The 27,688-nt window shown below is 42.1% G+C and overlaps 1 protein-coding gene across 2 annotated transcripts in view; it reads right to left on the reverse strand.

The window, feature by feature from the left end:
* The window catches only part of acvr2ab (activin A receptor type 2Ab), a 56,888-nt gene that overhangs the window by 2,695 nt on the left and 26,505 nt on the right, over positions 1-27,688 (reverse strand). The window contains exons 3-10 of one of the 2 annotated variants that reach the window (XM_035998725.1): positions 25,090-25,223; positions 22,155-22,309; positions 15,604-15,627; positions 8,071-8,214; positions 6,836-6,979; positions 2,492-2,637; positions 1,723-1,837; positions 1,006-1,144 (exon numbers count right to left, since the gene is read on the reverse strand). In XM_035998725.1, the coding sequence (XP_035854618.1) occupies positions 1,006-1,144; positions 1,723-1,837; positions 2,492-2,637; positions 6,836-6,979; positions 8,071-8,214; positions 15,604-15,627; positions 22,155-22,309; positions 25,090-25,223 (1,001 nt within the window). The remainder of the gene's footprint in view (positions 1-1,005; positions 1,145-1,722; positions 1,838-2,491; positions 2,638-6,835; positions 6,980-8,070; positions 8,215-15,603; positions 15,628-22,154; positions 22,310-25,089; positions 25,224-27,688) is intronic. The other variant, XM_031297809.2, reaches the window with a different exon arrangement.

Here is a 27,688-nt window from a genome sequence, read left to right on the forward strand (position 1 = left end):
CAAATGCTATAAAATTGAATTAAACACCCAAATTCAATGAAACTAGTGGACTGATCATTTATTTGACTTGTGAAGAGCGTTGTAGGGAACCATCCACGTTACTTTTTTTTGACAATTTGGTTGAAAGAAACCCAAATTTCTGATATAGAAAGTTTTAAAAAAATGGGTCAAATTTGAACCGAGGACAACAGGAGGGTGAAGTAAAAGTACTAATACCGTACTGTTAAAAATACTCTGTTACAAGTAGAAGTCCTGCATTGAAAATGTTACTTCAGTAAAAGTCTGTAAGTATCATCAGGAAAATGTAGTTAAAGTATTAAAACATTGTAGAAAGTGTAAAGGATCCAACCAGTTGTGTGTTTAATGGTCTAATCATCTCAGCTGGACTTGTAGGCCGTTATATTGTTAGTTAGTTTACTTTATAATAAAAAAAAAAATCAGATTTTATAAACTGCATTTGTTTTTGTGTGCAGGAATCTTAATGTGTAAAGTAACTAGTAACTAAAGCTGTAACAGATGAATGTAGTGGAGAATAAATAGGCAAGAAATTATAAGTGTATATAAGTGAAATTTATTTTATTTAGTAAGATGACTGTTGTAGTAAAGTTAAATAATTGAAAGAGTTTAAAAAAAAAAAAATTATGATAGAGGAAGTTTGTTCATTAAAAAGGTTTTACGGAGAAGGGGTGGGATTAAATAAGTGTATACTTTTTCCCACTCCTTTTCGGACATGTCAAAAAAATCAATTAAAAAAAAGTGTTTGTTATTATGTATCTATGCTATGACCTGATTTTCTGTTTTCTTTTACATGTTTGAAATACATTTTAAAGAAAGAAAGGGGTAAAAAGTACAATATTTCTCTCTGAAATGTAGCGGATTAGAAGTAGAAAGTTACATTCCACCACTGGTTGTGCACAAATAACACCACACTGTTATTACCACACTCACAATAAATTGAGTATGGGTGTGAGTAGGGTTTTTTTCTGCTGACGCCATCAGTCTTACCGTCGGCGGCGGTGCATCGTGCTGCGAGCTCCCAGAGGACGAGGCCGAAGGCATACATGTCAATACGCAGGAAGGAGTCGCGCTGGAAGTTAATGGCGCCCTCCAGGACTTCAGGAGCCATGTAGCGCCGCGTCCCCACCTGCAGGTTCAAAGGGAAACGGTGTAAAAAAAAAAAAAAAAGGTTTATGGGGCAGCATCGGGGTATGAACACAGAACAGAGAATCAAGCGAAGGCAGCGAGGAAGAAGAAAAAGTCGTGACGCGGCTCGCAGAAGGGCTGAGACGGCGAAAAGCAGTGCTCGTCATCGCAGGGTGTTGTTGATAGGTCAAACTGTGTGTCATACACAAATATGTGAGCTGATCCCTGTGTGACACAGAACTGGGAGGTTCCGCTGCGTTTTAACCACATTATCCTGATATTTTTGTCCAGCATCCAAACCTAAATCAGCAATCACCTACAGATGTTTCAAACTTTTTACCAATATTTTATAGACCTTGGAGGCCAGTGCAAGAACCCAACAAAAGTTAAGGGTGGGCCACACTGCCACCCTTAGGCGCTGCCAGGTATTTTCACAAATCTATATTGATAATGGTGACTCAGTAACATTCCCCTGGGCTTCGAGAAGCTAGTTTCCAAAAAAAAGAAGAAAAAAGGCAGGAAACATGGTGAAGAGGTGGATGAGAGGTTCATACTGTCACCTTTCACTGTTGACCGTACCTGTCCATGTGTGTCTCCTGCTGATTTCCCCGCTTCGAACTGCAGGGCAAGGCCAAAGTCTGCTATGCAGGCTGTCAGGTTATTCTTCAACAGCACATTCTTGCTCTTAATGTCCCTAAGAGAGAATAAGAAAACAAGGAAAAATGCCTTCAGTTTAAGGCTACAGTTACATTGCTACGGTTTGGTAACACGCCCAAACCGTCTATCTCATCAACATCCTCGACTACTGGGCAGGAACAGTATCAGGAAGCAGCATGCGCACAATGCAATGTTGCCATGATAACGTTTGTAGTCTTAGTCATGAGCGATAAGACCCAATCAGGAGGAGAAACGTTGGCGTCAGTGTCGCCAAAGGTCTCCGTTGAGACTGCAAACGGAGACCTTTCATTTTTTGATTAATTGCATTAACTGTCAAATTAAAATATGATTTGTATTTTCAAATGTTGTGTAATGTGAAGTAATGTCTGTGTGGTGTGTAATGTGATGTCGTCAATTGTATAGTCACATGACAGATTGTAGGACCCCAGGAAGAATAGCTTGTGTTTCCAAATGTCTCCGGTTTAGGGGCTCGGAAAACGCCAGAGCAGGGGGAATGAGAGGGGGAAACGCCAGAGCAGGGGGAATGAGAGGGGGAAATGTAGCACAAGATATTCCTTTTTAAACCAAAACGTAGCGGTGTAAATGTAGCCTAAGAGATCACTGAGTGTAGAGCTCCTGGAGCCAGTCAAACATTTGGATAAAAGCTATTCTAGATATTTTGACAGCGTACCTGTGGGCGATGGAGGGCTTGTGTCCGTCCTTGTGTCCCGGGATATCCTCGTGGAGGTAGGCCAGGCCGCGGGCCGCTGTCTGACTGATGTGGCAGAGCTCGTTCCACGACACCACGTTGGCCTTCAGGTAGTCTGTCATCGAACCCTGGGGGGCAGGGAAGGAAAAAGACGGGTTCATCTGGTAATGCGGGCGATGTCGAGAAAGGGAGATTTGACAATAACACCGAAATAACCGCAAGAATAAGGAAGTAAAGCTACATAACAGTATAGTGATGGCTGGAGCAGGCAATGTTTCCATGGTAACCGCAATAATCCCTAATGGATGGAGAGCCACTAAAGCTGTGGGTAGTATTGTATTTCACAAGGGACTTTGCAATAAAAGTATTTCTTCACGGCATGGCTGAAAAACAGCTAAAACTGACGGCTTTTTCAGGAACAGATATGTCAATGTTTTTTGTTTGATTGTACTATTCAATATTTAAATGTCGGGATGAGTAGCACAGAGAGAAAAAAATGGGAAATGATTTCTGGGAGATTCATATTTCAATAAAAGGGTGATAAATAAAATGTACAGTCTACTAAGTGTCCTCTTAAAACCACAGTGAAGTAACTTTGGCAGCCTCTGTCACCGAGCCAGCGTCACTGCACATTTATTGTTCTCGGCGAATAATAAAGCTCTGATAAATGCTGTTCATTTATCTCCTGGCTGTTGTGTTGTGTGATCCTTGTTCTTTAATCTCCATTTATCAAGGGGAGGTTTGCTGAGCACGCAGGCTCTTTATCAGCAAAGACTTGCTTAAATTTCCACATGGCTTTGTCATGCTATTTTGCTTTGCTGAGACGCATCCGTCATCGCCTGACCGCTGCCACAAAAAATAAATGAAATAAAAAAATCTTTGTACACATGGATTGGAAGCCAAGCATCTTTAGATAGCTAGTGGTCACGTTTGAAGACATGTTAAATATTGCGGTAAAGAAAAATAGACATGGAATTGAGATTTAGGCTCCAAGGATTAGATTAGATTAGATGTCAACACTAATGGTCAAGCTGCATCTGTTTTCATTCCTTATATCCTTTTATACATCTTTCTGCTTACATAATGTATGTCAATATGATACAAGGTCACTTCTGGCGAGGCCAAAGACAGATGTAGTTGCAGGAGTGACCACGAGATGGCAGGCAGCCCCAACAGATGCAGGACAAAAAATTCAATCTGATCACTTCAGCTGTCTTGTTTTTTGAGTGTGTGTGTGTGTGATACATAACTTTTTTTTAAGAGCCTTTTTAAAGAATTTACTAAGATTGTGACATCTTTGTTTTTTGAACAGCTGTTTCTGGGGATATCATGAACCCTTGTTCTTAGTACTTTATACATATCTGAACATGAAAATGGGTCAAATTTGACCTAGTCTCGCATTGCCAGACCTTTCCACACGGTGCTGTGGAGGAGGGTCTGGCTAGTCCCCACAGCATTCTGGGATGGTTAGACAAAGTGCTCTGGTTTATTGGAATTTCTTTAAACCAATCACAATCGTCTTGATAAGCGCCGCACGGAGCCACGGCACCTCTGCTAAATAGTCTCAGGAAGGAACATGTTTTGGTGGAACGTGTACGTTCAAAAGTAGTTTCAGTTGTGCAACAGAAAACTCAGATTGGACAGATAGTCTAGCTAGCTGTCTGGATTTACCCTGCAGAGATCCACCGGAGGTTAGAACGCCAACACAAAGAAAGAGGAAGGTAACGGACATCCGGCCGAAAAGAAGGACATACGGCGGAATTTCTGGCGACACCGGAGCAATCCCGGAAGTGGAACGTCGTGGATATAGACTAAATTTGACCCTAACACAATATAAGGGTTAACTGTTTAAAACAAAGTGACTCATATCCCTTTGAAAGACACCCATTGGTCAGCTATTAATAATTACACATTGTCCAAGATATGAAAAGATTTTGGGTACAGAGAGTTTTGGAAGGGGCCTGCGTCCTTTAAAAGCAAGCCACTGCATGCTACGGATACTGCAAACCTCAACACATAGAGCTGCTTAATTGCACCAAACACCAAGGCATAAATCAGCCGTCAAGGAGACTGAATTGTGCAATCACTGTTCCAGCTGTGTTACACAAGCTAAGCTTCAGTCCAAACTAACGTGGCCAACATTTTGACACCTGCTCTTAAAAAAAAAAAAAAAAACTGGCAGAAAGGATAAGCTTTTTGTAGGTTAAAGTTTAAGTTATGTATCCTCCAAAGACTTCAGCCTTCAAAATAATTACAGCGCATGCTTGACAAGGCACAAAATCACAAGTGTTGCTGATATATTGCTGGTACTATTTCCTTTCCTAAACTAAAAGTCCTTTAAAACTCCTTTTCTTCAATGTTATTTCTACTTGGAGAGCTTCATGAAGTGGCACTTGTAGAGCTGATGCAGGGTTAAGTGGCTCACTTAAGAGTTGTATTGCTGGGTAAAAAGCCTCACCGCCACACCCACAACCTTTAATTGTTCAACATTTATTCACGCAGGAAAGGCCTTTTTAAGCACGGTGATTTAAATTCTTGGCCTGGCTGGGAAAAACTCAAGCAAGCGAAGCGTACAAGATTCGCTCTCTACTTCATCGGTAATGACCCCCTCAAAACACAGAGGCACTTAAAGCCCCCAAATGCTACGAAGACTGTGCTTGCGAGGCTGAGTGAAGCACAACGGGGGCAAGTCCACCTTCTCTGAATAAACCAGGCTTATAAAAGAAGATAAACACGGCATGAAGAATATTGTAATTATGGATAAGCTCCTAAGGCACCCAACACAATCAATACAATGTGGAGGTTTTATGCATGTTCTCCCCTTTTTCCAGTGTTAACCACTTTATGAGATGTCTGTCCTGGGGGGCTTTTAGAACTGTGTACAATAAGCATGAGACGATACACTAAGACTATATATATATATATATATATATATATATATATATATATATATATAAAACCGTGTTTTCATGGACACAAACAAACCTGGTTAGTGGAAAAAATCAGGCAGGAAATCAAATAACGTGTTTACATGCGCTGTAGTAAACTGGAAAACGCGCATTCACAGCTTGTCAGTAATCAGGTTCCTCCAGTGGCATATTTGTGAAGCAAGGCGGGTCTGTGTTTACGTGTCTGAATTGAGTACTTATTTTATTCGTTTTAGTCTTAGATTCAGTTACACACTAGATTGAATTATTTTGGATGCAAGGATGCTCCACTAACAGCTTTCCTTTCATCCTTTCACCCCTCTGCATTGCTGCCATGGCAACCCTTTCCCCGTCCAACGTCTCTAATGTCAGTTGCAGGAAGTGCTGAGTTAAATCTAGCTTAGCTTAGCTTGTCAGGTTTGAACTAAGCTTGTGCGGGGACTAAGTAGACTTTTCAGGCAGTTCAGTGCTTGTGTATCTTTTTTTTTTTTTTTTTAACCCTCATAGTGTTTTAAAACTTTCTTGTGGCAGCAATAGAGGCAGTGATGTTTCCTGTACGGGATTCTCACACCGCAGCATGACGTGGGGTTGCGTTTCTCAAAAGTTGAGTCGGCCTCAACTTTTCGCCGCAGGCCGGATGCGTTTCTTTGAGTGTCCCCCCTGCGGCAAACCCCGCTGCACCCTAGTCGCACTAATCCCATTCAAAATGAATGGAAAAACCTACGTTTTTGCCTAAATTAATCTTGGTAATATATCGACAACGTTCCACTTCCAGGATTGCTCCGTTGCCTGCCGGAAATTCCGCCAGATGTCCCTCATTTTTGGACGGATGTCCGTTACCTTCCTTTCTCTTTGTTGGCATTCTAACCTCCGGTGGATTTATGAGGACTATGGTTAAATCCAGACAGCTAGCTAGACTATCTGTCCAATCTGAGTTTTCTGTTGCACAACTAAAACTACTTTTAAAACGTATACGTTCCACCAAAACAACTTCCTTCCCGAGGCTATTTAGCAGAGGCACCGTGGCTCTGTCTGGAGCTTAGCACCACCCAAGACCATTGTGATTGGTTTAAAGAAATGCCAATAAACCAGAGCACGTTTTTCTCCCATCCTGGAATGCTGTGGGGACGAGCCAGACCCTCCTCCACAGCACTGTGGAAGAAGGTCTGGCAATGCAAGACTACATTAGAAAAGACAAACCATTTACTGCTATTAAACTGGATCACAAAATTCAAAACAGCAATTAGTTTCCTGCATTGCGTACACCACTTCTTCTTCTGTGCTTGTTAAAAGACTCAAAACTGAATTTCGTATATAAAAACAAAAACAAATGACTCAATAAATAAGGGAATACTTTTTGCGGTTTGCGGGCGGTATAGCTTTATCGCAGGCAACGTACCTTGTCGTGGTAGGCGGTGATGAGCCACAGCTCCAGGTCCAGGTTGTTGTTCCTCTTCTCCGCGCCGATAAAGTGGAGGATGTTGTCGTGCTTCATGCCGCTCACGGTGAAGATCTCGTACTCGTTCTGCCAAGACAGCTTGTCCTAGATGAGAGGCAGAGAGACAGATGTTATTTCTGTCATCAAGCCACCTAATTAACAAACAAATCAAATATAGCTTGTAGAAGGTGGTGACCAGTAGTGTTAGAAATTATAAGATTAGAAAGTTTGAAATAACGAAAAAAAAAAAAAACACTATTTTGACAAACTGTGAGCGATAAGATCATCACTCAAAATAAACTGTAGCCTCTCTCTTTCCATTTGTGTGCATTCACGTCACAGTAATGCTTGTTACTAACTTAGCTCTGGGGAGCTTATTCCCCGGAGTCCTTATGTCCCCCCCCCCCCCCTCTCAGGTTGGTTGCAGCTGCTGCCGTGGTCCTGCTCCAAGCCCTGCTAAGCCCTGCACCGCTACTACTATTAGTTATAGTCATAGTTCTATTATCTTTATTGCTATCATTATTATGAATCATATTTCTCTACATCTGTATATCTGTATCCAGTGTTGTAGTCGAGTCCCCAACGGTCGAGTCTGTGTCCAAGTCCGAGTCACCAAAGAAGAGTCTGAGTCGAGTCACAAGTCCAGAGGCTAGCGACTCGAGTCGGACTCGAGTCAAGAGTCCAGGACTCAAGTACTCCATCGCTGCCTATTACACATAAAAGTAGTCCGAACCTTCATCCAACTTCCGAGTCCGATTTCATAAATCCTCGAGTCCTAGTCCAAGTCCAAGCCATCAGTTTGCGAATCCAAGTCGAGTCCCATGTCCAGAAATAGTTGGACTCGAGTCCGAGTCCATTGCTTGAGTATTCCGTCGCTGTCCGTATCAAGAGTCAGGGGTCTGTCCAAGGTTTCGGTCTGTTTAAAGGAAGTTTTTCCTCGCCACTGTCGCACCAAATGCTTGCTCTCGTGGGAAGTGGTTGGGTCTCTGTACATTATAGAGTGTGGTCTAGACCTGCTCTATCTGTAAAGTGTCCTGAGATAACTCCTGTTGTGATTTGACACTATAAATACATTTGTATGGAATTATTTATCTTTGACGTTGTGATGCCTCATTGATTTTTTACATTCTTTATAGAAATCTACTAGCTTTCGTTATGTCTTTGTCATCTACGCACGGCAGCGTCCAGTGGGATACCTGAATGGGGAAGATCTTGACGGCCACAAAGTCGTTCAGCAGCTGGGCCTTCCACACACACCCAAAGCGCCCCCTGGCTTTCACCTCGATCAGCTGCAGCGGTTTGTGTCCCAAAATGGGGGACGGGGGTGAGGGCCCGGGATCCTGTAGAGAGAGAGAGAGGGCAGGGAAAAAAAGACAAGAGGAATGTGTTATTCTTGATTCTTTTTTTTTTTTTTGCAGGGTATTAAAATAGCATTGGCTTACACTGAAGGTGACCGGGCTTTTGGCTCGGCAACAACGTGCCTGAGGAGCTTAGGCCATCATCTTCACATCTTAAATCACATCGCACAACTTACATTTATAGATTCGCTTTTATGTGACAATGCTCTCCTATAGTTTTTCTGCCAACATACAGGTTTTTTTAGCAGCTTTTTTACATTTCTTTTTTTTTTTTTTTACATTGTGGTGCCTCATTGCTTTATTTATCTTATGGGTTTGTGGTTTGCTTGATTTGAATTGATTTAGATTGTTAAAACCTTTTGGGAAGTCTGTTTTTAGGAAGTGCTGCATGTTTGAGTTCAACATTATTATTACTGTGAAGTTTTTTTGGCAGCGCAGACACAGCATACCAAGCAGGGTTTTGGATTAATTCTTTTTAAATTCAGCCTCAGGGCTGCATTTGCTTGAGTTTACCGAAACGGGATTGTAACTGGAGGGTTGCCAGTTTGAATCCAATGAGTCGCTGAGGAAAAGTGTGGGGGGGAATCTGAACACTACGACTACCACAGAGCAAGGCACATCAAGATCAGACTGAATATGAAGCAATTAAATGGTTAAATAACATTCGCCAGGTCGAAACCCGGCAGGTCAAACCTCATGCGTGTGTTCAGGCTAATCCCGTATAAACAAAAGTGAGAGCAAAGAAGCCAAGTGTTCCAAATCTAAAGTAGGTTAAACACAGCTGGTGATTGGGATTAAGCTGATCACTTTCACATGTGACTTCACAGAGAAGGACAGAGGGCAAGCAAGGATAGAAAGAGAGAGAGAGAGAGAGGGAGAGAGTAGAGAGGGGAAGGTTAAAAAGAAGCATGCAGTGAGGGAGTCACATTTCCAAAGGATAAAAGGTAGAGGAGAAAGACTTGCACATGACTGATGGCCCTCGATGAAACCAGATATGCTACTGTAAAATCTCGACTTCACTTCCATGCCTCTTTATCGCTGTTGTCAGTAAAAAGAAAAAAAAGAATTCCCCCTGCAAAACCACCAATGTTCATGTTTTTACTTGAACTGAAGGCTTACAAGGCGCTTGATTAGCTGAAGCAAGTTTCAAGACCCTGAGGCCCACAGGATCCACTCAAACACTGTGATAATATATCAAAAGAACTTGTCAATCCCAGCCTGTTTTCCCCAAAACTGCCCCCCTTTTGGGGTTACAAAGTTGGCTACCGAGACGAGCCACAGACAAGATTTGATACACGGAAACAACACTCACATCAGCGAGTTCTCTTTGGTTGTGAGAGGAATATATATATAAAAAAGGTACATTTCAGTACACACAGGTTCACTCTGCTTAATTTGCTGTGGAGGTTCTGGCAACCAACAAACACAGGTGATATCCAAGTATTTTTTTTAACCGCCTGTCCTGACAAGATTATTGTGGCAGCAGCGAACTGCACATCAGTTAGTCGCATTCATGGGTTTGATTTTTTTATCCATTTGAAATTGTACACCTGGCAATGAACTTTGTGGCCTTTAGTTCACACAAAAAGAAGGTACTAGTGTTTGAGTGAAAAGAGAAAAGTGTCTCAAATGCAGGGACGTTGTGCCATGTTACATTAGTGTCAGTGTCAGATTGTCCACTTTAATACGTTCTTATTCATGCCTGCTGGAACACCGTGAGACATGCTGTCCAGAATAAGAAAAGGATTTTAAAGTAAAAACATGGGGAATATAAAACAAAATGAACATTGTTTGGGATTTATTTCTCGATAGGTGCCATAGGTTATGAAAAAAAAAAAAAAATCATTAAAGGCCAGACTTGCAAGGAAATAATGGTTTCTGTAGTCAGTTCACCACAACGTTTTGCTTAAATAATGCTGTTCAAATGCTTCTCAATAGGAATTTAAACTGTCATGAAATGAAATCAATAGGTGACAAATGGACCAAACATTAGGCACAGACTAGTCTGGATCGACAACAATTCATCTAGCGGACAACAGCCGGAACCTGCGTCGCCGCCGGATCTTCTGCAGGATGTCCGTCGCCTTGCAAAACTCTGCTGGTTTCGGGACACATCAACAAACTTTGAGCTAGCAAGCTACATGCAAAAAATGGCTACACGCAAAAAATGGCAAGGTTTGAAGAAAATTTTGGATGGTGCAACAAGACCTGCTCGGTTCTTTCGGGGAATGATTGTAAAGATCGACAAAGAATACGTTTAGGTCATTTCCTCTCTAACTGGGACGTTTTGGGACTGATTGGTGGGATTGCTGTGGACGAAGTACACACGGAGATACGCTGGTAAGAGCCAATGAGGTTCAACCATTTATCCAGCTAATTTAAATAGCTCACGTTACTGTATTGTGTCAACAGTTAACTTCATTTAATATTGGATGCGGCGTTTTCTTTTGCGGGGTGCAAATGTTCCACCAAAACAAGTTCCTTCCTGAGGTATTTTGCAGAGCCACCGTCGCTGCGTCTGGAGCTTAGCGCCGGCCAAGACCATTGTGATCGGTTTAAAGAAATGCCAACAACCCACGCCGTGTTTTTCTCCTATCCTGAAGTGTTATGTGTGGAGGGGCCAGACCCTCCTCCGCAGTGCTGTGGAGAATAGAGCTGGCAAGCGAGAATAGGCACAGACAAATGAAGCTCAAGTTTTGTGGACTGCTCTGATGATACAATTTGTTTATGTTAAATAATCATGCACTCTATTGCAACTCATTTGCATAATATTAGTTATATTCGAGAGACGCGAGCATGGCCGTAGACTCGGAGTCTTGGTAATATCTAATACCTCATTTATATAGTATTATTTGCTCCTAAAATGACAAAACTGCTCCCCAGCGATGATGAAGTCTAATCTGTTATTTTGTATTAGTACACATCACTCTAGCAGCAGCTGCAGATGAACAAGAAGCTTTGTAAGAATAAAGGAAAAACACTTTTTTTGGGGTAGAAACATGAAGCAGGGTGTCTGCGCCTTCAATAGCTGCCTGGCAGTGCAAGGGGGAATAGAGGATTCGAGTGGGAACTGCCGTGTTTACTTAAAGCCTTTTCCCTTTCACAGAGAGCTGCGAGGCAGACCTGCTGTCTCTACGCACTGCTTTCACACTGAACGCCAGCCAAATGACGGGGGAAAATTACCCACGACGGGGCTGAGGTTGGATTACTGAGCGGCCCAAGCGGCCTCAAATTGGCACCTTGGCAAAAACATCTTGAAGAACACATTGTACTAACTAAAATAATGAATCTATAGTTCCACAGAAATGTTTCTTTACATCTGGTTTCAACGCGGTGTTGTATATATGAGAATGTACTGTTATGATATCGGTCTGAGGTCTTTTTTAGATTTTAATATGGGTCGGAACTGATATGACATTGAGACACATGAGGGGGCGTATTTGTGTGATGCTGATTTGGCCCAGTCAATGGCAGGTGGGAGGGAGGAGATTTATTCAGGAGATTGTTTCCAAAAGAAGGAAGACGCAAAGCACACGTTGGAGACAAACATTTTGGAAGACTGATTTCTGATTGAAAAAACTTTTCAATCAAACTTTTGTAAGTACACCATTTAAAACCTGAACTAGAACACGGAGAGCGGGCTCGCAGTGAAGTCAACGAGGGACGCTGGGAAGCCGACCCAGAGCGGAGAGAGTCCCGACGCTGATGGAAGATGCAGAGCAGTAAATGCGGAACAGCCCAGAACAGGCCCAGCTCCGGTGGCTGGGGGAGTCAGTTTAACACAGCCCAAACCCCTCTAGCTGTAGGAAAGACATGCACTCATCCAGGCCAGTTTAGGCTTACTCTTACATTAAATGAGTCACACAGGGAAAAGGACACAATACCATCCCCCCCATGAGGAATTCTAAGTAATGACAACAAAATTGTCGGCGCATCCACCTGATACAAGCCCTCGGTGATCTAGCACCACCCCCACCCCTCCTCCACGCAGTTTCTAGTAGCCAAGAAGGACACGGAGGATTAAAAAAATATAATGGACTCTTCAGAGGAGGTAATCATCTTTGGATGTCATCTTTTTCGGAATAAGGGCAAAACACGGAATATGTGCATGTAAACGTAGTCACTGAATGGACTTTTAGACAAAGCTGCAGCAGCAGACACCATAAAAGTGAATATGGGTGGTTTGAGAGTATGGGTAGATGTATGTATACTTAACACGCTTACATAAACTGAAGACGGGCTTACATATGTAGCGGGGCACCGTGCTGCGTCATGTAATTAGGAGAAAACCACATGACACATTTTGAATTGAAGGCATTTGTTCGATAAAAGCTTGGTGCTGTAACTTGTAAAAAAGTGTAAGCAAGTCCAACAATAAGTATCTTTGCTTACATTCTAGCCTTTTCTCTTGGTCTCTCTCCCTTCCTGATTGTGTTTTATGTCTCTTACCTGACCCATTTGCACATTTCAGGCCTTTATCCAACACTTGTTTATTCCCCAATTGGCTTTACGTGTGACAGTCAAATGTGCTTAAATTACCTGATTACCAACACTACGAGCAAGAAATGCAAACGAGCACACAACATCGAGAAACTGTGACCCGACAACAGATATAAGGAGAATGTTTGTGTCCCAAGAGCAATTAAATATGACAGGAAAGTGTGAGGGGAAGAATGAACCAGAATGGTTTACCTGCTGTGAATGGGGAAACTTGTCAGTGAAAATGGGGCAACACTTGTTATTGAAGGACTCCCCTTTGTGCCATTACTGTTCCATGTGCAGAAACGTGACCGAAACCTAAATTTAGAACATTTATTGAGCTTGCAGTCTGAAGCGATTATTATTCTGATCATGCTGTGGATAAATTAGGGTATTATCCAAGGACTCGGTCTTGTCCGCCAATACAAGCACCGCTCAGTGTTGTGAAGCAATTTATTAATTTGTCTGCATCTCCATACAAATGACTCTATATTTGTTGTGCTTTGTAATTAAAGCCTTTCCAATGCTGATCATGATTTGGATGAGAAAAAAAAAACTCATTCATTCGAGTTGTTTTATAATGCAAGACATAGATCAGTCTGCAGAAACGTAACAGAGAAAAATTCCAGAGCATCTATTGTACTTGGCGGGAGAAGCGATTATGCTTCAGTTCATGATGAAGGACCATTTTAGGATGCAGGTTGTTAGTAAGTTGCAGAAGTGTCACAGACAAATCCCAGCCTTAAAATGTACCAAGACAAGGTTCTGTGTTTAACGTCCTTTAGTGATTGACGTCATTCTACATCTGGTGAGGATGTGGTTAAGAAATCAGTAATGGCTGCACCGTCTTATCTTTTTCCTGTTCCGTCTCAACTGCGTTGTGGCACAATGAGAGTCATCGCTATGTCTGCACAAATGTCACCAGGACAAATTCCTGTGCATCTATTGTGCTTGGTAAAATATGTGGCACTGACTTTGGACATGATGTGCATGAAGAAAATGATCACAAAGGCCTCTGTCGGGCTTGACATACCAGTTTTGTTCAACAGTACAATGCAAGTTGTCATGTTGTCTACAAATATAAGACTAAGGCGAATTCATGCACCGGTACTCTGCTGGGCAACAGAGGCGACAGACTTTGACCCATGATTTTGATCCTCAATACCAGCAGTGATTCATGTTTAAGGACGGGTGCCGAATTCCATAATTGCCTCCAAAGTTTTGAGTATCAAAAAAGTGCCTCGTCATTCAATACCCTATTTCAATCCCTAAGGAGTAAATCTCATCTCATCATCAGCGTCAGAGAGCCAATTAGCACGCAGCGTGCTTCTACCAAGATCTAATAATGTCTGTGATTGGCTGTCTAACGTTACACGTCGTAGAGACACGCAGGAAGAACTCTACGTTAGACATGGACGGGGCTCACGTAGTAGGAGCTGAAACATAAATATAAAGATACGTTTGTTTTGTAAAATTGGTATCGAAAAAAAGTAGCGTTTAGGAACCGGTGTCAAAGTCACGGTATTGGTATCGGTATCGAAATCGAAAAATGTTTGGATGATACCCAGCCCTATTTATGTTAGAATGCAAGTCATCAACAAGTTGACACCTTCCTCATGGAAATTAGGTTGAAAAGCAAGCATCTTTCTTTGTGTCTGCATTGTTTTCTGGAAACTCTTTGTCTAGTCTTCCGGGCTTTAGCCTGCTGAGGAGGCCTGGCCTGGACCGACCAGCACTAGTCTCCCTCGGGAATCACCGGATCCCTTGTCTGATCACAGGGCACCGTGGCCTCAAACGGGGGCGCATTACACTTAGTCAGCAGACCACAGGAAACAGGAAGACAGAATCTGCTGCTTCGCGCCGTTCTTCCAAACCCTCAACCATCTCCCATGGCCTAATCGGGTTACACATTCATCTATTACATCAGAACGGGTCCTTTAGCCCTGGTTTGTTTTTGTCTTCGGTTTAGGTACAGATACGTATACATAGACATAACAGAATTTAAATGCTAAGTTTGATTTTTAGACATAATGGGCAGCTATACTGGGCTTAAGCCTCCAAAACTCATATCTTAAGGTCACATCTTGTTGCTGATGATATGACCATAAAACTTGAGGTTATATCAAACGACAAAAGTTGACATGACCTTTAAAAAGAGCTAATCTGGAAGGCTGGACTGACAATATGCCAGGGTCTAAACTCTCTTAAGAGTGGTTTTATTCAGTGAGCTAGAATTTACTGTGATGTCTGCAGCCATACTTCTACACCAGTTTGATAAAAATTGAGCTAAAGTACATTTGAAAAGGCTTATGCTCTCCCTCGTACTTAAGTAATTTACACTCTCTGACTTGAAAAATGTTTGAGGTAAGTGGTAATTCTCCTACTTATGCAAAATGTAGCCGCACTCCTCACTCTGCACATAAGATGGAAGAGCACACTGCCGTTTCAGTTTCAAACGCTCCGTCTCTCTGCATGAGAGACATTGTGAGCCATAGGTCTAGCCGATACCATTCTGGAAAACTGGGTCACATCAGACACAATACGTTACACAAACATCACAGGTGGACATTCATATTTTAAAAAAGAAAAAAGAAAATGGGGGCTGCATTCGGAGCCATGTTGGCCACTTTCCACCATGCACAATACATTTTTCAGCAGGGAACACAAAAGACACCCATCCATGCAATAAACCCAGGCAGAAATAATAATAAAAAAAAAAAACAACAGACAGAAATGTGCTATGAACCGAGTAAACAAGACGCTGTCCAAAAAAGCAAAGAAAAGAACAAAATGGTGGTCTGGGATTGAGGTGGAGAATTCATACCAAGCTCTGAAGCCAAAAAAGAGAGGGGAAAACTAACAGTGTTTCAACTTCAACTGAACTGCTCTTACCTCCACCATAATGTGAAAGGCGTGCTTGTTGAAAAGGAACATAAGAAGCAAACAGAGAAATTATTTTCTGTCAGTTAGTGGATGAAATAGAGGCAGATAAAAAGGTAGGAGATGACGGATGGTCCCTGAACAGCCATTTGTTCTCCTTTGCGCTCTAGACCGGGGCTTCGAAAGCTTTGGTTTGGGACACAAGGAGGGGCAACAGGTCAGTGGTGTTTGGAATCGCACATGGATCATAGAAGGTGTTAATAAGCATGGCACCAAAGGCAAGATTGCATATTTTAGGAACTTAAATGATGCTCTTAACCCTCGTGTTGTCTTGTTTTTGTAAACTTCTTTTGTCGCTTTTTTTGATTCTTTTGAAAAACGTTTTTGTCACTTTTGCCAACGCTTTTCTTATTCATGGTCAATAAACCTAATTTATATGACATTATGCCAAATTTTTGAGTTAAATAAAGCTGAAATTATGAATTCTTTTTGACTAATAGTTAAGGTCAAAGGATGTTGAGTGGATCAAAGACTGGGACATGTCGAAGTTTAGTCAGGAGACTGCTTTACAACCAAAATTGAATAAAAACACCCAAAATGTTAAGTTGTATGAAAGTAATCATTTATTTTACCTGAGAAGCTCCACGCATCCATGTTGTTTTCGGGCCATTTGGTTGAAAGAAACCCATATTTCAGACAACACGAGGGTCAAGCAAAACGAATGAAAGTGGACAGAACAATGTCTAAAAGGAACAAACAAATGTTCCTGGATCCCAGTGAAACCAAACAAACATAAATGCACATAAACAGCACCCTGATGAAAAAGACATTTGTCCAAATAAAATATTCTAAAATTGGCAATAAAAAAAAAAATTGTAATCAGGAAATATCTGATCAAAGATCTTTTTTTAAATTTTGATACATAGCCAAATGGAAGACAAATACATGTTGGGTGAAGAAAGCAAATTAAAAGTCCCTGGCTGAGGAGATTTCAAGGATAACCCTGACTTGTAGTATTGTAATTGATATGAATGTAAGGATGCAGAAAATTAGATGGATATTTGTATTACTGTGTGACGGCCCTGAGCCTGTTGTCGTGCATGTATACTGAGATCTGTCTCGTGAACTTGCAGGTTTGTCCTCCCAGGTCATTTAACCCCGCCTGCCCCAAAACCAGGATGCAGCATTCCCTTGACCGAGCACCATCCTGATTTCATTCGGTTTAGTCATTTCCTCTGTTAGCTACTGACAACATGCACCACACATTGTTCTCTGCATCCATACATCTCTCATACATCACTGATCCTGACAACCACACCTCATCGCCTTTCTGTTTGCACCATTATTTAATAAATGTCACTTCATTATTAAGTTGACGGTCCCTCTTCTGTTGTGGCCTGTGAGCCGGTCGTAACATACTGGAATACATATGGAAATGTATATTTTTGTCACTTAGGAAACTTTGTGAATAGAAATATTTTTGATGCACCAAGTTAAAACTGCGGAGTCAAAAGGCATGTTTTTTTTTTTAAAGATTATTTTTGAGCATTTTAGGCTTTGATTTTGACAGGACAGCTGAAGACATGAAACGGGAGAGAGAAGGAGGAACGTCATGCAGCAAAGTGCCACAGGTCAGAGTCGAGCCCGTGGCCGCTGCGTCGAGGAGTAAGCCTCTATATATGGGCGCGTGCTCTACCAACTGAGCTACCCGGGCGACCCCAAAAGGCATGGGTTTTGGGGGGCTTTTCAGGATATTTGGCACTCACTGGCCCATTAGAAATTATTTTGGGAAAGCTGCAAACAGACAAACAAGACGCAAGTAGCTCCATAATAAAGCAATTGATGACATTTTTTGGTCAGAATCGATCTGGGAGATGGATAGCAATAAGAAAGTAGGGTCCAGGTCGGAAAAAAATGGCCAGGCTTGTATGTTTAAGTGCTCCGGGCCTTTTCAGTGTGAAAGCTGTGGGTCTGTGTACTCAGACAGAATCAATTCCAGTTTGCCTCCACTTCGCACTGTGGTGTGAATAATGGAGGCTTGGTGGCAAATACGGAGTCCATGATGGACCACTGTCATAACGAAATAATGACAGTGTGCAATTAAGTTACTCTATCGCCACATCATTTTCGGCATTTCACACTGGATTTAATCTTTTTAAGGGCTGCAGAGCAGCGGGGGAAGAAGCATTCAGATCCTTTACTTCAGTAAAAGTACTTACACCACATAATACAAATACTCTGTTACAAGTAAAAGTAAAAGTCTTGCATTGAAAATGTTACTTGAGTAAAAGTCTGTAAATATTATCAGTAAAATGTAGTTAAAGTATTAAAACATTGTAGAAAGTGTAAAGGATCCAAAAAGTTGTGTGTTTGAATAAAACATCAGATTTTATAAACTACATGTGTTTTGTGTGCAGGAATCTTAACGTGTAAAGTAACTAGTAACTAAAGCTGTAACAGATGAATGTAATGGAGTAAGTAAAGTCCAATATTTCTCTCTGAAATGTAGCGGAGTAGAAGTAGAAAGTGGCATGAAAAGAAAAGACTCAAGTAAAGTACCTCAACATTTGGACTTAACTACTGTAGTCTATAAAGTATGTGTGCAAGAAAATGCACTTTGGATGTGACCAACCCGCGTTCTTCTTTGTGAACCCCCCCCCCCCCCTTTAGCCTGTCCCAACATAAAGCTGACAACTGTGTGTTGAAAGTGCAGCTCTTTTCACCAGGTTTGTTTTCTTTCTTTCTTCAGTGCCTTGGCGTTACAAAAATTAGAGAGCAGAGCCGTGATAATCAATCCATTAATGATCATTAAGCGGGAACAATTACTTTTGCATCATTAAGATGCATGTTTCATTACCCTGCAAAGAAAATAATGGCAGCAGCTTCATGTGCTTTTCTTTTTCTTTGACCGACTGGGAACTCCTTCGCTGCGGAAAAAAACGATAACGGGGGCGATACTTTGATTTAAATGTCAACAACATAAATAGATCTTTTAGCTTTTATTGCTAATTTCCGCTGGATCATAAACATGTAAAAAGTTTAAGTTTCAGTGCCATAGCATCCTGAAAAACACCCCAAATCAAAATAGAAGCCGAGGCAGAAATCAGCATTATATACAGTGTATGTTACATCTTTGTCTCTGATCAGACTGCAGCTGCTTGTTTATGACATAATCACATTCCAACTCCTTTCAATTAGAGATTTAGATTAAATGTGCGTTGTGTGATGCAGAGCTCTGCCAGTTTTTAAAAGACGCATCGTTGTAGTTGGCACATGGATGTTAGGGAACAGGCAAAAGATTGTCTATTACTACCAAGACCTATGATGAACAACTGTAATGACTTCCCATACACACAGAGCGCTTTAAAATCAAACTAGCACAACCCTGTGATCGATACGAGATGATATCACATGCCCATTTAACACGGTTACATTAATAGCAACTCAAAAAAGTAACTAATATATGATTTGTAAGTTTGATAACGGAGCTCTTCCGGGCATTTAAATGAAAAACCATCTATTCTTTTTAATGAAAAGACTAAATATGAAGCGGGAATCTAAGATAAAGGGGCACCTTACAGACGATACGTATCGATATTTTCACTTTGCATCGAGAATATTGGATCTTTGACTCGATAGATCGATGTATCGTTACACCCCTAGTTGTGGTGTGATTTTTACTCTTAGCAGTGTAAGAATCGTCAGAAGCTGTCCTCGGTGACTTTGCGAAAGGTGAGCTGTTTGAAGGGTGGCTTGTGGCCCGGAGGTAAAATGGTTGCCCCACAACCACAAGGTTGGTGGATCAATCCCAGGCTCCCTCTGGCCACATGTCAAAGTGTCCCTGAGCAAGACACTGAACCCTGAGTTGCTCCCCGGACACTGTATGTACAGCTGTTCACTGCTCCTAATACTTAGGATGGGTTAAGTGCAGTAATAGAATTTCACTACATTGTACTGTGTGTATGTGACGATTAAGGAATAAAGTTTGTTTTTGTGTGAGTGATTGTCGAGTCACCACAGCTTTTTTTTTTTTTAAAACACACTCTTCAACAACAACCCCTAAAAAAAGAAGATAGAAATAAATCCCTCCACATGCCCCCTCCCGCTACATCAATCTCTCTCCTCTCGGTGGCTTTCCCCATCTTCTGTATTGAAAAATAAATGTTTAATCAATTACCAAACAAGCTAGGGACGCCCAGAACTTGTCTGCGTTTGTTTTAGCCTCCTTCAAGTGGCGGGGCGGGCGGGGTTTACTGCATCACTACCTTCCAGAAAAGCATACGAGCTGACTTTTAAAACCCATTCTTGTACGAGTGACCTCCTTTTTCTATCTCCTGTCCTTGTACGCCTACTCACTCATGCATTAAATACTTCACACGCACACGCATGATTATACACATCCTGCATGACTTCATTGTTCCATCCTGACTATTTCATTTTCTTCATCCTTGTGATTTTATGAATATTTAAGCTGTTAGTTTCTCCTCCCCCTGCCCATTAGTCATCTGATCCGGTCTTCTTTGGTCATGATCTCGTTTTGTTTTATGCTGTTTATTTATTCATTTCTCTGTTTCCAGGTAAGATGTTTCATAAGCCTCTTAGCGGTGTTGTTTTCCAACGCACATTAGCATTTGTCTCCTGTTTGTCTTGTGTCACTGTCTTTTTATCTCTTTCCCTGCAATGCTTTAGCACTGTGCAAATACAATAACTAAGTTGAAAGAATTGCATGTCTCTCCTCTCTCTCTCCCTCCCCCGCACTAACCCACCCACCCACCACCACCACCACCCTCCTCCTCCTCCTCCTCCTCCTTCTGCTCTGAGGCAGAGCTGCAAGCGCCTCTGTGTTTAGTTTTGTTTGCCTATATAAAGCCTCATCAATAATGCAGAGGCCCCTGACTCCTCTTCCATACTGTGGAAGCTCTGCATGGATTTTCTTTTTGCCCCTGCTGCCGAGCAGCAGAGAATATAGCTCTGCTGCTGTCGGTTTAAAACCGCCTTGAAATTATGAAAAACTAGAGAGAGAGCTGTATTCTCAGTCCTACGAGAATGGAGCTTTATGTTCGCCAGTAACATCAGTCCTGAGTGATCGGATCACAAGTGGACAGTTCCAAGAACAGGTGAAAACTCTCAGAACGCATTGAGATTGGATCGCAAAAACCACATTCGGAGGCGGTTTTAACCACACGTCCACATTCTAATAGCATAATATTTAGCAGCGGCACCGTTGCTCCGTCCGACGCTCCGTGCCGCCCAAGACGATTGTGACTGGTTTAAAGAAATGCCAATAAACCAGAGCACGTTTTTCTCCCATCCAGGAATGCTGTGTGGACTAGCCAGACCCTCCTCCACAGCTCTGTGAAGGAAGGTCTGGCAATGCGAGACATTGAAGGAAAAAGAAACCGAACCAGGGCTCCTCTTATTCTTCTATACAACACACAAAGAAGAAACTGCAAAAAGCAATCATCCCAAACCTAAACTCTCAGCACAGTGTGTCTGTTCTGGCTGACTGTAGCTCTGTCCCTCTGCTGCACGGGGGCAGGAAAGGCCAAGGCGGTTCTAGCCCACTGAGAAACTAGAGCAGTGGTAAAGTTGAAGGTTGGTTGAAAAGAGAAGGCAGAGCCCAGTGGTTTTACTGTCTCACACTGCAAACTTCAAACAATACAAGCCTTATCTTAAGAGGGGAGCAACTAATGAGCATTGACTCATGCAGGAAATAAACAGCAACAAAGTCAACCAGAGCAGAATGAGGCAATTTCTGCTATTACCAATTTGGGGATTTTTATTCTGAGTATTCTGTGCATAACCACACTTTAACTATCTTTTAGGGCTGTGCAATTGATCCAATTTTGATCGTGATTTGGATTTCGGCTCCAAACTAATCTGAATCGAGAAAAACATTATGATTATTATTATTATGCGCATTACGTTTTGTGTTCTGAATGAAAAAAAAAAAAAGTCCAAATGGGAAAAGAAGGGAAATTTCACAGTTCAAGGTGTTTTCACTGTTGATTTGTTTAACCTGTTTCACTGTTTTTTAACTTGAAGAAATGCAACATCTTTCCAAAAGTCAACAAGTTCAATATTCATAATTTCAATATTGAAGTATCAATATTTTTTTCCCATAACAGAGCAGCCCTGCTATCTTTTATTCCAATGTTTATTCCCAAGCTTTTGTGTTAGCACTTACAGTTATGCGTTTACGAGAAAGAAATCATTTGCGACGCAGGAACTGATGCATTTTTACATTTCCCCTTTGTTGGCAATTGAGAGATGAAGTGGGACGCACGTGGCCACCGTCGGCTGAACCGACAAAAACAAGAAACTCTAACTGCCTCAGCAGCAACTTCGAAGAAACAGGACACCACAGTCCCTGCCACGCTGTTTAATTGACAGGTGACCTCTGGAAAAACGCACTACACAGATGAGTTGTGGACCAACGTGAAGACAGGAAAAAGTGGTCATGGATTGGACTTGTGTCAGAGTATAGAAGAGGCTGTGTTTTTACTTTTAAAAAGAGTCTTGTGTAGTTTTTTTTAATTTCTCCTCTCCCTGGTAAGACTTACATGTGTGGGGACGAGGGCTGCCGGGTAGGCCAGTTTGTGATGTCTCCACATCCAAAAGGAGAAGAGGACGACAGCGGCCAGGCCTATGATGGGAACCAGGGAGTAGAGCAGAGTGCTGAAGAGCTGGGGATTCTGGGAAAAGGGGTTGGAGGTGGCTGTGGGGGGGAGGGTGGGGGGAGGGAGAGAGAGAAAGAGGACAGTGAAAAAAAAAAAGAAGAAGAAATAATTAGGAGATATGACTCATAACAGGCTTATTTAATCTTGGTAGAAACAAAAATATAGTAATAAAAAAATATATATATATATAAAAAAATGACAGACATTGTCAAGGTGAAAACAGGAAAAACCAGAAAGAAAACAGCATGCCCAATTGGCCTGACATTGTGCTACGTCATCTCAAAGTGCAGCACCAACCCTGCTTACAGCCACTGTGCTTAGGAATCATATCAGCACACACACACACACGCACACTCAGCAGGATTAGCAAATCCATCTCGTGACATAACGTAATCCGCCTGCCAAAAATAACAGAGTTCTGAACTGTGTCCGACCCCTGCAGGAGTCGCCGGGTGACGCCTGCTGGCTCAGCCTGTCCTCCCATCACAAGGTGTAAGAGTCGGATTCGGCAGCGCTGTCAAAGCGCCGACGATCCGACGCCAACCGCCACAGCCGCCCCTGGGGGTTGGGGGATTGGGGGGGGTGGGGGGAGTGAAAGAACGAGTGGGGGGCCATGGGGTTTGCACCAGCTGCATCGCGGGACACTCTGGGCGTTTGTCAAAGAGTTTTTTTTTCTTTACAGGGTGTCTGCAGGTTTTCGGGGGAGTCAAATTTAAAAAGGGATACGAAGAGACAGGCGGGCCTGGTGGACAATTTAGCTGTAAAGTGATGAGTGCAAGGACACCAGAACTGCCGCTGGCTGATGAAGGCGCACAACATTTGATGTGCTCAAGGCACTGACATCGCTTTGCATTCCAAACAGTCATACCTGCGTCCCCTGCAGAACAGGTTTGTTACTCCGAGGGAACGCTCAAATCACTCCGAAGAAAAACACCCCAAGAGACTCATTGTTGCAATTTCTGTGGGTAAATAAGCGACTGTCTCTGCTCTCAGCTTATTTCAGTCTTATCAGTGTTGTTATTGGCCTTTACGTGTTGTCTCTCTGTTTGCTTGCTTTTGTGTTGCTCTGTACACATTCATTGTCTTGAGTGATCGCTCCTAAAAGATTATTTGGATTGATAGTAGGTTCAGTGCTTTGGGCCTGCTATCAATTAAACCATAGCAATAAGTGAAAGTAAACTGCATGCTAACACATTAGCAACTAGGGCTGCTTGATGTGAGGAAAATATCGCGTTAACCATATTACGTGCGATAATAAATAAACAGATATTAAAGTGTTCTCAGTTCTGCTGCTTTCAGTATTCTGCTAAAATACGACAAAGTGCGTGTTGGATTTAAAACTAAGGAAATCAAAGCCAAGGAAAATCAAACACACATGTTGTGTGTGCGTGAATGAAGGAAATGAAAGGAAATCATTTCCAACTTTATTTTATTGAACATTGAATTGAACATTAAAGGCAGCACTACCAAAAGAATGACAGTTCCATTTTAAAGTGTATTTTTCTGCTGATATTTTCTTTCAACTAACATTTCAGCAACATTTCAGCGACGTGTTTACTGCGCCGGTTGATAATGTGTTGACGATAAAAAAAAAAAAAAAATTGATATATTGAGCAGCCCTGTTAGCAACTATAAATATTTTAATATTTAGGCTTCATGCTTGCACAATTGGCTGTGGATGATGCCAAGAAGCACAGATATGGATTTAACTGCCCCATTTCTGGATTTTACACAATCAGACACTGCATATTGGGCTTTTAAGATTCATTCTTTTAAATTGCAACATTTCATTTCTATCAAGCGAGACCATATCATTCGCTTTTCTTTCGTGCTCAAAAAAAAAAAAGTCATCCAATTTTGATATTTTTAACTGATGCAAATTGCGTGACCCGGAAGTGATTGCCATTTAAACTTTGTCTTTACGACCTGAGCACCGGGAAGGCTCAGTAGCTGGAAAAACACCAGAGCACGAGTACTTTACATTACACACTTTGTGGAGGATGATGTCTTCAAAGTAAAAGCCTGGATGTTGTGGCAATGGTTTGAGAAAAAGAAAGAGCTAAATATACATCTGTGCTGTGTGTGTGTGTGTGTTTCTCTGTGTGTGTTTGTGTTTATCTGTGTGTGTGTTTGTGTTTCTGTGTGTGTGTGTTTCTCTGTGTGTTTGTTTCTCTGTGTGTGTGTCTGTCTCTCTCTCTCTGTGTGTGTCTCTGTGTGTGTGTGTGTGTGTGTGTGTGTGTGTGTGTGTGTGTCTCTGTGTGTTTGTGTTTCTCTGTGTGGGTGTGTGTGTGTGTGTATGTCTCTCTCTCTCTCTGTCTCTCTGTGTGTGTGTCTGTCTCTCTCTCTCTGTGTGTCTCTGTGTGTGTGTGTTTGTTTGTGTTTCTCTGTGTGTGTGTGTGTGTGTGTGTGTGTGTGTGTGTGTGTGTGTGTGTGTGTGTCGTAAAGGTGTGTCAGATGTTTGTTGGGTGACCATACAAATGTTTTTTTATGTTTGATTTCATCAATCTGTTGATTGTTGGAGACGGCAATGCAAAAAAAAATAATTCTGTGTGAACAGACAAAGTTTCATCTTATCTTATCTAGACTTAGAAATATTTGACTACATATATTTTCCCGAGGCAACAATCTACTTTGAAGAGTAACTTTCCCCACTACTGTTTGTCTTCATACCTCCTGGTTCACCAGTAATTAAAGTGGTGTAACCCTAAATACACGGAGAATATAAGACTTCAGTCAGTCGTGGCTGCAATACAAACCTGCTGTAAACGTTTGTCAGTGGAATACTGCTGTGTATGTCTGCAAGTTGGACTGTACATACTGTAGGCGGTTGATTGGTGCGGGTCGCTCTGTGGGGGCGCTTCAGGTGCGTACAGGAACCTCTCGTTGCACATATTGCCTTCACAGCAGCAGAAGAAAACGTCGGGACTCTCCTTCCTCTCCACACACTCGTTACTGCAGAGGACACGGAGGTGGAAATTAGAAACAAGAAACTCTCCTATCTCTCCTCCCTGCACGCCGCAAAGGACATGGAAGCAATCTATTTTATTTAAGTGTGAGTGAGCGCACACACACGCACACAGGCACACATCATCATCTGCGCGCAAATAAAACACGTGCTCACACACTTCTCCATGCACTCACTGCAGAAGACACGTTTTCTAAAAAGCATCAACACACACATACACGCACTTACACACACTCCTCTCCTTCCTCTCTGCCACAGAAGACATGAAAAAAAAAATATATATTTATAAACTAACTCCTACACGCACGTACACTAACAATCCTCTCTCTCTCTCTCACTCACTCACTCACTCACTCACTCACTCGATAAAAGCCAAAGGAAGTGGCAGCCGCCCTCGACTTGCTCTGGGACTCTCCAGGGAGGCGAGGCGGCACCGTCTGAGCAGAGGTGCCCAAACTGTGCGGGCTGCAGAATCTACAGCAAGTTTATCGCTCTCACAAATCAAACGACAAAAACACACAAGCAGAACTGGCTCAAACCAGCCTCTGGTGCCAGGATGATGTTCTAGCGAGGAAGAAACTAGCTTGAGAAGACCACATCTTAACATCTGTTTACTGTTCGGGGGCCCTCCTTGTGATGTGCTGGCATGAAATATTTGCACAGCTTAGATTTAGCAAGGACATGTACAATAATTTAAGTTGAAGTCTGACCTTTTTTTTTTTAGTATCTGATGATGGGTCTTTTAAATCCCAAATCATACAGTGTGTTGAATTGACACCACCTACTTCCCATAAAAACCAACAACAGAGATTTGGTCTGTTTATTTTGCAGGTCACTGAGAGCCAAATGTCAGACTTTTGACGACACTTAAATGCTTGGAATTGAAATGTAAAAACTAACTTAAAAATTGAAATATATACGATCAACAACTGAGAACAGGTGAGGAAGGGTTTTAAACTAAAAGTGGTCAGCAGCTGTCGGTTAATAAAATAGGATGCTGTTTTCGTTTTGTTTTTTGGGGCTACATTTATAACCCTGCACACTGCGACGGAGAAACATGGTGAACAACTAAAGACTTCTAAAGACTAAATTGAGGAAACCACTAATACTTTTGAAGGTGTAAAAACTTGATTTGTTATAAAAACCATAGCTAACTTTTCAAAAGACTTAGTCTGACTTTCATTCGGTGATATAGACCTTTTTCACAGCAGACCTGTTGACATGTCATAGTAGGAAAAGCACAGGTGTATTAAAACCCATTAATGATGGCTGCATTCCACTTAGGAGAGGCCCTGGTATTGTGCATGCTGACTCACTGAAATAGCTTAAGCCTGGTTCACACGGCAGGATAATTAGGCCGATTTTAGCCCCGATTCACCCCTTCCGACAATCTTAAGGATGCTCCGATTATCATAAAATAATCTGATCAGATATTCCTGCCGTGTGTGGTGTGTTAAGACTGCTCTCGTCTGCTCGGAAGGACGTCGGGACCGCTCCCATCTCAAATCGGGGATATCCAACATGTTGGATTGTTTTGGCCCGATTTCTCCTCGTGTGTGGTGTCCCCCGGGGACAAACAAGCACGCAGCCTGTGGACTGTGACGTGTAGCCAATCAGAAAGCGAGGCGACGAGGCGGCTGTCTCCACTTCTTTGACCATCGCCTTTTCTTTTGATAATGTTTTTTTTCGGTTAAAAACAAACTACAAACTATCGCCACTGCATCCTCTTCGTCCGCCATGATTGTTTACTCTGAAGTCACGTTTGATCTCGAGGGATTTTGCGAGATTTCCCGTCTGACCTGGGAATGCTCGGGAGTCAAATCGGTTCGTGTGTGATGTGTTGATTTTGCCGTGTGCTGCGCACCACACACTGCACGACCAAAACTGTTAGACCGTGATTTTTTATCGCCGTGTGTGGAGTCTCTCAGGATTGGAAAATCGGCCGACAATTTTAAAATCGTCCCGTGTGAACCAGGCTTTACTGGGACACTTGATGGAACTGAGCCATCGTTAAGGTTATCAATTCAGCTGTGCTTTTCCTACTATGACAAGTCAACATGTCTGCTGTAAAAAAGGTCCATTCTGGTCTTATTTCACAGATATTTTTTGCTGCTGCTCGCCTGTTTTTCATTTATTTTTATATTCAAAAGACTTCCCGGCCGGCTACATTGCGTGCGTCACGTATGCAGAGCGGATGTTCCAACACTACGCTGACACTATAATCAATGAAACTGGCTACACTAGACACGAGAGCAGCGTAGTGGTGCGTATTCTCTTTATATTTTTTACGCGAGGTGTGTGTGTGGCCCATTTACACAGAAATGGATCATACAGTGTCTATATGCCTTTTTTGGGCATTTTAGGCCTTTATTTGACAGGACAGCTGTCTATTTCTTCTTTCTCTCACCTGCGTCCTCTGATAACAGCTGACAGTAGATTCAGTTTCACAGCG

This window comes from Sander lucioperca, chromosome 24 (assembly GCF_008315115.2).
Source record: "Sander lucioperca isolate FBNREF2018 chromosome 24, SLUC_FBN_1.2, whole genome shotgun sequence".
Lineage (NCBI taxonomy): Eukaryota > Metazoa > Chordata > Actinopteri > Perciformes > Percidae > Sander > Sander lucioperca.